The sequence below is a fragment of the Penaeus japonicus genome, unplaced genomic scaffold (assembly GCF_977035675.1).
Source record: "Penaeus japonicus unplaced genomic scaffold, GWHDUDI00000001_assembly GWHDUDI00000040, whole genome shotgun sequence".
NCBI lineage: Eukaryota > Metazoa > Arthropoda > Malacostraca > Decapoda > Penaeidae > Penaeus > Penaeus japonicus.
Window position 1 is genome coordinate 14,479,589 of NW_028234442.1, and position 12,500 is coordinate 14,492,088.

General features: G+C 35.9%; 3 protein-coding genes across 6 annotated transcripts in view; 2 read left to right on the plus strand and 1 right to left on the minus strand.

The window, feature by feature from the left end:
• Ccm3 (programmed cell death protein 10 Ccm3) overlaps positions 1-2,278 on the minus strand; it is a 13,206-nt gene extending 10,928 nt beyond the window's left edge. The window contains exon 1 of the mRNA XM_043023336.2: positions 2,031-2,278. Within this exon, the coding sequence (XP_042879270.1) occupies positions 2,031-2,111 (81 nt within the window). The 5' untranslated portion in view covers positions 2,112-2,278. The remainder of the gene's footprint in view (positions 1-2,030) is intronic.
• Positions 1-12,500, plus strand: part of LOC122246048 (BTB/POZ domain-containing protein KCTD9) — a 454,156-nt gene that overhangs the window by 302,726 nt on the left and 138,930 nt on the right. The gene's annotated exons all lie outside the window — the stretch shown is intronic.
• drongo (Arf GTPase activating protein drongo) overlaps positions 4,817-12,500 on the plus strand; it is a 45,398-nt gene continuing 37,714 nt past the window's right edge. Inside the window, exons 1-3 of one of the 3 annotated variants that reach the window (XM_086534248.1) lie at positions 4,817-5,022; positions 11,359-11,452; positions 11,825-11,937. In XM_086534248.1, the coding sequence (XP_086390374.1) occupies positions 4,859-5,022; positions 11,359-11,452; positions 11,825-11,937 (371 nt within the window). In that variant the 5' untranslated portion in view covers positions 4,817-4,858. The remainder of the gene's footprint in view (positions 5,023-11,358; positions 11,453-11,824; positions 11,938-12,500) is intronic. The other 2 variants (XM_043037401.2, XM_043037402.2) reach the window with 2 other exon arrangements.

Genomic DNA, 12,500 nt, shown 5'->3' on the forward strand with positions numbered 1-12,500 from the left:
TTGTCAGGGTGATGCCTAGGGACTGGGCACATGTAGTAAGATTCGTCCCATTGTGGACTTCGCCTCCATCGTCCTGATCACAGTCAAACCTGGACTTAGGAAAGGCCTTGACATCATGCAAAACGAGGCTGCCAGGATCATTCTGGGTGCCCCTGGGTGGAGTAAGGTTGTCAGCCTTCTTGTGGAGGCCAATCTTTTCCCCCTGGATATCAGAATTAATTAAATGGCAGCCCAGTTTCTTGCCAAAGTCATAAAGTCTCTGCCAGACTTGCAGCTAAGACAAAAGGTGCACAGACGTCTTGCACAGGACCATGAGCTCTTTGCTAACAACTCCTGGCTGTCTCACACAGCCAAGGTGTTGATACATTTTGAACTTAAGGAGACTCTATTGGTCAAGGGCATGGACTCCCCCCCACCCAGACTATGTCACACCCCTGCCATAGGCATTACCCTTGATAGAGTTTTCTGTCATGAGCCTGTCAAGGAGAAAGAAATAGTACTCTCCACCTCTGATATAGGGTGAGAGAGAGATACACTGCAGCAATCACTCCACTGGGTAGTAAAACCTACTACATGGATAGTTCTGTAGACCCACTCACCCACACTGCACAAGCTGGTTTTTAGTGAAAGCTATGTAGGTATCTGACAATGTCTCTTTGCTCCAGGCAGAGGCAGTTGTTATTATGGGAGCCCAAGCCTATGCAGCCAAGACAGACGGGCATGTCATACATACACCCAGCAACAAAGCACGCCCCTTGAAAATGTCCATCCCCTGACCCCGATTCTCACCATTGCTCAGAGAATCCTGGCTCAGGGTAGATGCATTACCCTCAACTGGATACCAAGCCATGTTGGTCTTAAAGGTCTTAAATCATACCCCCCATTGGACATGATGAGCCTTGTGGCACCCCGGACACCAATTTAGAGCACTCTGATGGACTGTGAGCACACTTGCTTCCTCAGGCAGGGCCCACAAACAACAGCCACCAGGCTGGTGAGACGGCTATGCCATTCGCTTGCCTCTTGGTAACTGGAGTGCCTACAGGCAATCCGACCATCTTGGTAATCATTCAGTTATGATGATCAGATGAGTCAGCACTAATAGCTGGCAGAGGCTGGGCCACCTCATGCATATAGCCTGGGAGAAGCGACATCTTTGCAAATTACTCTGAACTGAGCTAAACTGAAGAACACTTTCCTTTCTACATTGGTGACTGCCTCGACTCTACCCTGCCTTATCAACCAGGCATGAGAATAAATATAAGTACCCGATCTTGGCACAATATTAGCACTTGCTGACCCCTTCTGACCCTCCTGCTCCTATGCTGTATTCTTGTTTGTCTGTTTGCTCATACATAAGAAATTGATAAAACACCAGCATACTTTTATTTACCATGCCTGGCCATCCTCCTCATCTGTACTATGAAGTTGTCACCTTCCATCTTGGTCCTTCACTGGTGTTCCACAGGCATTCTGACAGGCGATGCCCTTCCAATAACGCTATAAAGTTATCTCATGTTCACCTTCACTATGAATTCACATTGCACATCACAGCTTTCCAAACCAATGAACATGCATACTCATACTTGCCAAAGAGAAAGAGTGAGGAAGGAAAAGTGAGAATGAGAGGGAGAAGGCGAAAGGAGAGGAGGAGGGGAAGAAGAAGAAGAAGAAGGAAATGGAGAAGGAGTAGGAGACGGAAGAGAAAAAGGAGAAGGAGAAGGAGAAGGAGAAGGAGAAGAAAAAGAAGAAGGAAAAGGAGAAAAAGAAGAGGAGAGAGGAGGAGGAGAAGGATATGGAGAAGGAGGAGTAGAAGACGGAAGAGAAAAAGGAGAAGGAGAAGAAGGAGAAGGAAAAGAAGGAGAAGAGAGAGGAAGAGGAGAAGGAGAAGAGGGAGAGGGAGAAGAAGGAAAAGAAAGAGAAAGAGCAAAATCAAAGAAGGAGAGGAAGAGAGAGAAGGAGAAGGAGAAGGAGGAGGAAAAGTGGAAGGAGAGAGAGAGAGACATACACCCTCCCTTCACCACACTCACCTGCGCCAAAATCGGTCGAATTAACACCGGAAATACAAGCGAAGCCACGGGCGCGTTATGGGCGTGGTCTCCCATTGTCATTCTTTACACCAGCAGGTCTTGAAGGAAGGGAAAAAACACAAATATTTCCCTGAGAAGACACAGGAAGACAGAAAATCTCCAAATGTCTAAGGGTACGGCTGGGCTGAACCTCTTCTCGCAGTGGATGTAAACACACTGACTGACGGGGGTTCCAACACTGTCAGCTGATAACGAGGGTTGGTAAAATCCAAATACAATGATGAAATTTTTCTTATCTTAATATCCTTCTTGTTTGATTTATCAAATAATTATTTTTTTTTTGCAAGTTGAATATTTATCAAGTTGAAGGTTTATCTCAGTAGGATATATAGATTTAAAATTACAACAAATAGGATCTTATTAGTTTTCAGTTTTAACGCATTGTATGTTTAATGAACCCATTATTTTGCAAAAGCTGGGACTTTAAACTCGTCTTGTGTTATCTCAATTATTCACATAAACTAAAAGGGACAATTTCCTTTTCAATTTATTATCTGTTGGGATTTTATAAACTTCACTTTATATATCATATCCTAATCAACTCACTAATTAACACCATTACTATGTGCGACCCATGGGACTTTAATCCAATTGCATAATTGACACATTAATAAAATCAACCTTGAAGAGTTAGTCCGTGTTGCTAATATGTGCAATTAGGCAACCTGGCAATGGAACAAAAGGGCAATGAACTGTTGTATTTGTTAGATCTATTTGAAAATGTTTTTTTTTTATTTTTATTCCTTATTCATTTGATGGTGTTGTATCATTTTATTTGTTCGTTCTATTTGCGTGTATTCCTTTTACTTGTTATATGGTGTTCTTATCTAAAGTTAATTATCATTTTTTGTTCTTTTTTTACGTCATTTTTGTTTGTTTCATTGTTGATGGTGTTCTTGTTCCTGCATTATTCATTTGTCATTAATTCACTCGTTACTCCTACTTCTTCTATCTTATTATACAATAATTTACTTATTTGTAGTAAAGAGTTTTTGTTTCTCTGTCAGTGATCGCACATTTTTAGTTCCTTATCATTGTTATTTGTGGCTCGTGATATCACTTTTTAAAAATATCTTTATGATTGTGTAGTAATTAGAACTGTTACGATAAGTCATCTCGTTTCACTCGTTAATTATTTCTAGTTCAAGTATATATATATTTTTTTATTGGTCTACAGAATTTGATTATTATTCGCCGGTGTTTTGCGTTGTAATTGTTTGACGATACGCATTGTATCAATTATAACAATAATGAGAAGTAATAACAATAAAGATAAATTATGACAGTGATGATGATGATGATGATAATCACAGTAATTATGTTAAAATGATATTGATAAGTATGATAGTAATAGTAATGATAATAATAGTAATGATTTTAATGGCATTAATGATGATGATGAATATAAGATAGTGATAACAGTAATGACACGATAGTTACAGTGAAAATGGTCAAGATAATCATGATAATAGTAATAATAATGCTAATTATGATGATAATAGTAATGATAATAATGATAATAGTAATTATAATAGTAATGATGACTGATGATACTATTTATGATAATAATAGTAGTAATAATATTGATGATAACAGTGATGATAATGCTGATAATAGTAATAACGATAATTGATTTTATAGTTGTAATACTAATAATGATAAGAAAATGATGATAATGATACTGATGATGTATCAATAATAAAGGCAACAACAATGATGACAATTATAATGATAATAATTATGACGACATTAATGATGATGAAGAAAACAATAAACTAAGAAAAGATGATAATAGTATCAATGATAATGGTAATAATACTGATAATAATAGTAATAATGATAATGACAATATTACTAATGATGATAGTAATAATAATGAAAATAATGATGATAAAAAGTAATAAAACTAATGGTAATGCTAATGCTAATAATGAGGATCATGATAATAATAGCAATGAGTAAAAGATATATATACATAAGCCTCAAAATGAAATAAGTTAATTTCATTCTACAGACAGAAGAAAATATAGAAAATTGCAAAACCAAATACGATATTGCAGTAATTAATACAGCAAAAGGGAAAAAAGTGAACAGAAAACAAAATATAGCTAAATACCAATAAATGAATATAACGATGACACATATAAATCAGAATAAAGAAAATGAACGAAAAAAAATCCATTCAGATTTCCCCCGATTTTTTTTTTTTTTGCGAGACTTTCGAGCCTCAGTTTTCAGAGGAACTTGGTGGTCGAGACACTTAAATATATCAGATAAATAAACAGAACAAACAAAATAACAAACATGAACAAAAAAAAAAGATAATAGAGCAGCAAATACACAATAGATAATTCATCAAAAAATGATAAATCTCCCCCTATTTTTCACCCATTCTTCTCCTATTCATAGGTTTTCCCAAGAGCTAGACAGTCGAGGTCGCTAGATAAATAAATGAATAACAAAACAGACAAAATACTAAAAACAGAATATCAATAATAAATCATAAAATCTCAAATCTCCCTCTACATATCTACATATTCCCGACAAGAAACTCAGAAGAACTTGACGGCAGAGACGTTCAAAACCAATAATCATATACACGCCACAAGTAATTCAACAAACGAATACACAACAAAAGCTTACAAAAAAAAAAAAAAAAAAAAGACATCACAAATCCCCCCACCCCCATTCCCCCCCTCCCTCCCCCCCCTCCACGAGGTTTTCCGAAGAGCTCGTCGGTCGCGACGTGAGTTGCCGACCGACCAGACATGGCCTCGAGCAGGAGGAAGCAAGACGAAAAGCACTTGAAGATTTTACGCGACCTCGGCTCCCAGGCGGCCAATAGGACATGCTTCGACTGCCACCAGAGAGGGACGACCTACATCAACATGACTGTGGGGTCGTTCGTGTGCACGTCCTGCTCGGGCATTCTGTAAGTGTATGTTGAGAGGAGAGGGATAGGAAGGGGGCTAGGGGAGGAGGAGGGGGTCTTCCTCCTCCTCCTCCTCCTCCTGTTCCTCCTCCTCTCCTCCCTCCTCCATCAGCTGGCTCTCAATTGCGACTTTCAGAAACGATTGGCTTTTCTTTCTCCTTTCCCTTGTCTGAACTGTTATTCTTGTTTCCCGTTTCTTAAGGCCTCGTTTTGGGCTCTGTTGCGTCGAGACATTTTTTCCGTAATGGTACAGACTCCCATTTGGGTTTCCTTTTTTCCTTACTTTATCTGCTCTCCTGTTTTCTCCCTGTTGTTTTCTCTTATGAGGTAATTCGTTATTGAACTTCCCCCATTCCTCATCTGCTGTATCTTTTACTCTCATTATCCTCTTGGATTTCACTGCTACTGTTTGTATTTTCCAAATTGTCACTGTAGTGCATGAACCACAATTTGTTTACTTCTTGTTTACTCACCTTCCCCTCTTCTTTCTGCTCTCTGAATCCATGGCTTTCTCACCTGCTGTCATCTCTCTTCTGTGTTCCCTGGTATTTGTTATGTTTTGCAACAGCTTTCATCATTTCCTGTGTTTCCCTTATTCTTCTCCTATCATTCTTGTTCCTATCTTTTTCCAGTCTTCTTATTCCCGTCCCTTACCATCTTCCCTACTCCTATATACTATCTGTATTATCCTATTCCTTCATTCCCTATCCTTCCTTTTTCCCCTTCCTATTCTCACCTTCCTTATATGTTTTTTTGTTCCCAATCTTCCAATCCTATTTCTTCCCCAATTTTCTTCCTTTCGTACCTCCTCACGTCTCTTCTCCACCTTTTTCCTGCTTGCCCATTTGTCTTCCCCCTCCAAGCCATTTGTCTTTCCGTTCTTCCAAAAACCCTAAATGCGGTCATGTCAGTCGGGTCACAGGTCACAGGTCATAGTCACACTGCATGAGTATTCCTGCGATGCCCGCTGGCGTAGGAGGTTGTCACTCTTAAAGGCAACGCGTCATCAGAAATTAATTATTGTCGGATATTGTGCTCTTTGAGACATTCTGTGGTGTCAGGAACAGTGAATCATCACGAGTCATGTAGTGTCATGAGTCATACATTTTCAGAAGTGAAGCAGTGTCAGAATATATTGGGATGGGGATGGGAATAGATTTTTGTTTTTTTTCTTGTGTAGTATGTATGGGTTAGTTTCATCTAATGTTGATGTTGCTCTTATTGTTGGTATTAGTATCATCATCATGATCATCATCATCATCAATGATATTGATTATTTTTATTATTATTATTATTATTATTATTGTTATTATTGTTATTATTGTTATTATTATTATTATTATTATTATTATTATTATTATTATTATTATTATTATTATTATTATTATTATTATTATTATTATTATTATTATTATTGTTTTTATTATTGTTATTGTTATTGTTATTGTTAACATTATCATTTTTGTTACTACTATTTATTGTTATTATTGTAATTATTACTTTTGATATTATGATTTATTTTTCATTTATATTATTTTTATTAATGTTATTATTACTGTTATTATTATGGTAATGGGAATGATGATAATATTATTAATGATAATGATGATTATGATTACTATTGTTTTTATCATCATAATTATTATCAACATGATTGTTAACTTATTGTTATGATTATCATTATCATTTTCGTTATTGTTATCATTATAATTGATATCATTTTCATTATCGTTATTGTTACCATTATGGTTATAATTATTGTCAAAGTTATTGTTATTGTTATCTTTTACATTATTGTTCTTCTTCCCACTATCATTGTTTTCGTTATCGTAACCATAATCATAATCATAATTGTTATCATTGTTATTTTTTTATTATTATTATTATTTTTATTGATATCGCTAATTGACAAATTAGTTGTTTAATTATTATTATTTTTTTTTTGATAAGTTCTATTTTTGATAGATCTGTTAATTCATTTTTCAAACCCCTGGATGGTTGGCATTTATAATGCTGAAAGATCTCTCTAGGTCAGCAAAAAGGATTTTCTTAGCTAAGAATGTCATATATAGTTAGAAATTAAAGCAAAAGACCCCAAAGTCAACCTGCTTTCTTCCAAAATCCGTGGAGACTTGTTACTCTTGGAATGATGAGACATGGTGCGAGTCGGTTGAAGAAGGAGAGGTGCTGTATGGTAGAATTGTGTTTCTTCTTACATTCTATACTTTATATTTTCTGTATTTGTATGGTTTCTCTACACACAGATGTAACTGCATTTGGGAGTACTTGTAATGCTAAAAGATTTTTCCTAGCAGTGATTTTAAGATTGTTAAGAGTGTAGAGATAAATATGAGTATTTATGTATTTATCAGTCTTGGTTACAAAGGTAGTTTACCTGTAACTTCATAAAGCTTTCCTTACAAATGTATTAAACCTTGTAACAAGTGTCAAGTGAAAATTATTGCAATGTTTACAATACTTTCAATTCTCTTTAAATGAATCTTGTAAACATACAAAATCTGAGGGTCACAGTTTGTATATTGTACAAACACATCTTACTTGTATGTCTTGTTTGGTTTACAGTGACTTATTTAGAAAATAAATATGATTGAGAATCAATAACTTCACAAAGCAAGAGATGCAGTTGATGTATTTCAACCATGTCATTCATATTTATGCTTGATTATAATGGCCACATATATGTGTATCAGTCAAGATTTGAGGTATACTTTTACATTCATGCCTTATGCATAATTGACCTGATTATCAAAGTTATATATTCAAACAAGAATGCAGTATAGATATATTTTTGAGTCAATGTATGAGGTGTGACCTGATGTCTGTGACATCAGCATAGTTATCTAAACTTGAAAGAGGACACAGATATCAAGTAACTCCTCATGTCTTGACAAATTTGTTCATAATTGAAACCAGACTCCCATTTGCTGACAACCAGGAAAACTAATGGACAAAGTTTCTCGGCCCAACCATTGATGACAGACCTCCAGTGGATGTGTTAGATTATCCCGACTCTCGGTGGACTAAGTTGCCTTTAACCCTATCCCGATGGGCCCAGTGATAAGTGGAAACCCCCTACGCCGGGCCTATGCAATATTGCATCGGGAACGTCACTGGTGTGTCGCCCTGTCATCGGGCATTTAGCCGTGTCACACGGGTGTGACGCACCGTCATCAAAGAGTTAAGATCTGATGTATTCTGGGAAATGATATACCTTTGATTTAATCCTTTGATTGCAACAGCTCTCAAGAGGTCCATTCAATAGCCCGTGACATATCCTCTTGTGAGACAGATTTGCATTTTAATATGACAGGTGTTTGGAGTGCTTTGGTTCGAGTTGATGCTTTTTCTTAGGACACTTCATCCTCTCCACTACCTCCTCTTTTGCGTTATCTAGCTTTAGGAGACTTTGCTATGTCAGCACCCATTTAGTGTTTTATCACCTGGGTAATGGGGAACTGTAACTTGGAAACATTGTATCTTGGTGATTTTTAGATTTTTTTACTTCTGCTTCTTAACTACTAGATGCACAATAATATACCCTACTAAAAGGTATATTGTTTTGAGATCGATTTTTTTTTTTTTAAAATTATTTTTTAATCCTGTTGGATTTCAGCTTGTCATCCTCGATTTGAGGGTTAGAAATTGTTAATTTCTTCCCAAAGTAATTAAAGAAACATTTCACTCTTTTGATTAATTTGTATAATTGGTGTAAAGGCAGCTTGATGAATATTGTGCTTTATTTACATATTTTTAGGGAATCTTGCATGATAATTTGCTGAACAGCATTTGAATACTTTCTCTGTTATTATATTTGGAAATATTTGGACAATCTGGTCATATCTTTGCTTGTTCACTTGGGATTGTCATGAGATGTAGTGTATTATTCTTTTCTACATTTGATCATTATAAAGATTATAGGAGAAATGATGTAAGCTATTTGTTGATTTGTTTATTTGTTATATAAACTGCACAAGAACTTGCATGATCTATTTAATAATTAATTTATTTGTTATATTATGGGGTAATATAAGAGTGATACTACAAATAATAAGCTTTTTATTTCTTAATTAGTTTAATAATTGCTTAAAAATGAATATTCAATATTCATATGATTTATTTTTCTGCTTATTCACTTTTATGGGCGCACGAAATGGAATGTACTGCAGAAATGGGAAAGAAATGCTGAATAAAAGTTGATAAACTGAAGAAATAACAATAATAAAAAAATGATGTAGTAATCAGGAAATCATTCTCATTAATGTAGTCAAGAGCTCTGTATTCTAAGGGATACACTAGGATTACTGAAAGTCACTCTGATTATCAGTATTCAATTTCTTCAATCTTTTTTTTATTGCTAAGCAATTGGATATTAACCTATTGTGGAGGGGGGATATATTCACTTGCCCGGAGGGGGGATATATTCACTTGCCCGGAGGGGGGATATATTCACTTGCCTGGAGGGGGGATATATTCACTTGCCCAGTCTCCAGGAAGGGTTTTATTTCAGACGGAGTTAGCTTCACGCAACATACTTTGACTTTTCCCACTCTCTGTTAGTCTCTCATTGTAGAGGTAGTCATTTTTGTGTTTTAATTTTTGTGTGTTTAACTGTATATAGAGACTTACATCTGTCATATCAAAGACTCTAACAATTTTGCAGTTGACTAAAATCGTAGTTAAGGGTCCATATCATTCATTTTTTTTTTACACTAAGTGTGATAGAGGTATTTTTGTTTTATGGGAGCACAAAAAGGAACTTTATTTTTTCATATCTATGTACTGTCATTAATGAATATGAAACGTATAACCATCCACAATCAAGATAACATGAAGAGATAGGGAAGAGGAAGGATACTTGTGCATATGTCTGAGAGTGCATCAGTAAAAGGCATCCCTACTGGCACAGGGGCATATTATAGACATTCGGCCTACACATCCTTCATCTGCGGTACTTTAGAGCAAGAGGTCTTCAACTGGTTGTGTGTCATCGCTCTCTAAAGATAATGCTTGCTAGAGACTGTGGATGGGTGCCATTCAGGGCTCTTTCTCATGATGGTGCTAGAGGAAAATGGTGCCATCTAGGTTTTGGATGTTAGGTGAAACCCATTTTGCTTAATATTATGGAAATTATATTAAGTTTGACTGCAATTGCTCACTCATTACTCATAACACAATAAAATGATATAATGATCCAAAATCCCCGAACGTCCTGTATGTCATGAGGCCTGTCCTCAGACCAGAGTTCCTGCATCATGTATATCATAACACCCACATGCAATGGGTTAAGCGTCATACTCACAATTCAAGTTTGTGTCATGCACAGATATACAGAATTTTTATTTTTTATTATTATTTTTTTTAGGTACTTTATAAAGGAGATAGCATAGTTTTGAAAATGATTTGTTCTATAGTGATAACAATAGACCCAAGAACATAGATGAGATATTTAGAGATTTTTTTGATTCCCCTGGATGGGAATTTGATATCACTAAACCAAATGGATTGCTGTAGCTTGCCCAAAAGGGTTTTTACTATTTTTGGATTGAATTACTTTATTTCTTGATATAGTAGTGGCACAGATATGCAAGTTACATTCATATTATAGCAGGTCTTTTAAAACCTAGCAGTAAAGAAAGAAAATTGTTTGGCTTTCATTCTAAAAGTTATTGAGCAATTGCTTAAATGTGTTTCAACCCACGTAACGACTGAACTAGCAGTCAGGCTGGCTGTACGGCTAAAGATTAGTGGGACAGGGAAAGTATTTTCTCTGCCCTCTGGACAGAGCATGCTACTCTAAATGGCATTTTCCCATAAATTGTTCACAAAACAAAGGTTTAAGCTGACTTTAGAACCATGTAACACTGAAGCTAGCGCTGTTATAGCCATAATACTTCATGACTGTGTGCGCGCTTCAACTGTGAGCAGATGCTGATGCTGCATCACATACATATTGCCACCCAGCATTACACACTTTTTACTGTACATAAGTATTATAGGTATAATTTACAAGCAATAGAACACTTACTTTGCGTATTTCTTGGACTGGAATAATTCACTGCAGGCAGCTTTATGCAAATAAACTATGAATTGTGTAGCCTATTATCAGTGCAATCTGTATAGTGGAATGTAATTAGGTCATTGATTCTCAGAACTCGCAAAATATATCACATTAAACTGTAAAGAGTAAGTTGGTAAACATATCTAATCCTAATGTCTTGTGTTCAATTTATTACTTATACAGTTGATCTATCAAGTTACCAAATGGATAAAAGTGTATGATGAGTTATAACACATTTCTTTTTTCTTTACCAACAGACGGGGCCTAAATCCACCTCACCGCGTCAAATCTATTTCGATGGCGAGTTTTACACCCGAGGAAATTGAACAAATCAAATCGAAGGGTAATCAGGTAAATATGATGTAGCTTAATTTTTTTATTAATGAAATTGAGAGTAAATATTTTGACAGAGTGATTGTTTTGAAAAGTTGTCTTTTTGAAGATAAATGTTTTTTCTATAGCAGTTTTAATCAGTTTAAATGTAGTTAAGGCATTCCCAGCCTGTAACCAAGAGAAAGAAGGTTGAAAGAGTGTATGTAATGAATAAATATATACTTCAGTATAAGCAGATAATCTTAATGTTGAAGCTTCAAGAAATAAGGAAAAGAAAAAGTTTTGTCATTGGCTGTTCCAATAAAAGTATCACTCAAGACCTTGTTAAATACCATTGCTCTCTACTACTACTGCATGCCACTTGATACGAATTCTCTCCTTTTTTCACAGTATTGTCAGGCGGTTTGGCTAGGCCTCTACGATGCCAAGGCCAACCCCTTCCCCGACACCAAAGATGAGCATAAGATCAGAGACTTCATGATTCTCAAATATGAGAAGAAGAGGTGAGACTGAGGTGTAGATTAACCCTTGCTTAGGGCTCTTGTCTGTGTCAGTATCTATGAGAGTGTGTTTGTGTGTAGGATGTGTACTAGGAAGGAGTGGGAGATGAAGAAAATTTACATCATAATCCATATGTATGTGGTTGATACAAGCACAAATGGGTCTTGAGAAACTTGGCTGCTGACAAAAAGAATAATTTACCATGTATTACATTACGTATATCACAACTAGTCATGCACCAGTCATGCTTCACCTTGGTTTCAGTGATTCTATTTCATTAGTGTAATACAATAATAATCATAATCATTATTATCAGTATGGCAATTAGGTATAATTGCAGAGATAAGTAGGTCAATGTGGTACTTTAGAGCAAAAGGTCAGCAACTAGCTATGTGCCATCACTCTATGAGGAAAGTGCTTGCTAGAGACCATAGATAGGTGCCATTCAAAGATCTCTCTCCTGCTGGTGGAAGAAGAAAGTGGTGCCATCTAGGTTTTGGATGTTGGGTGAAACCCATTTTGCTTAATATTATGGCAATTACAGTAATTATGATTGTCATCATCA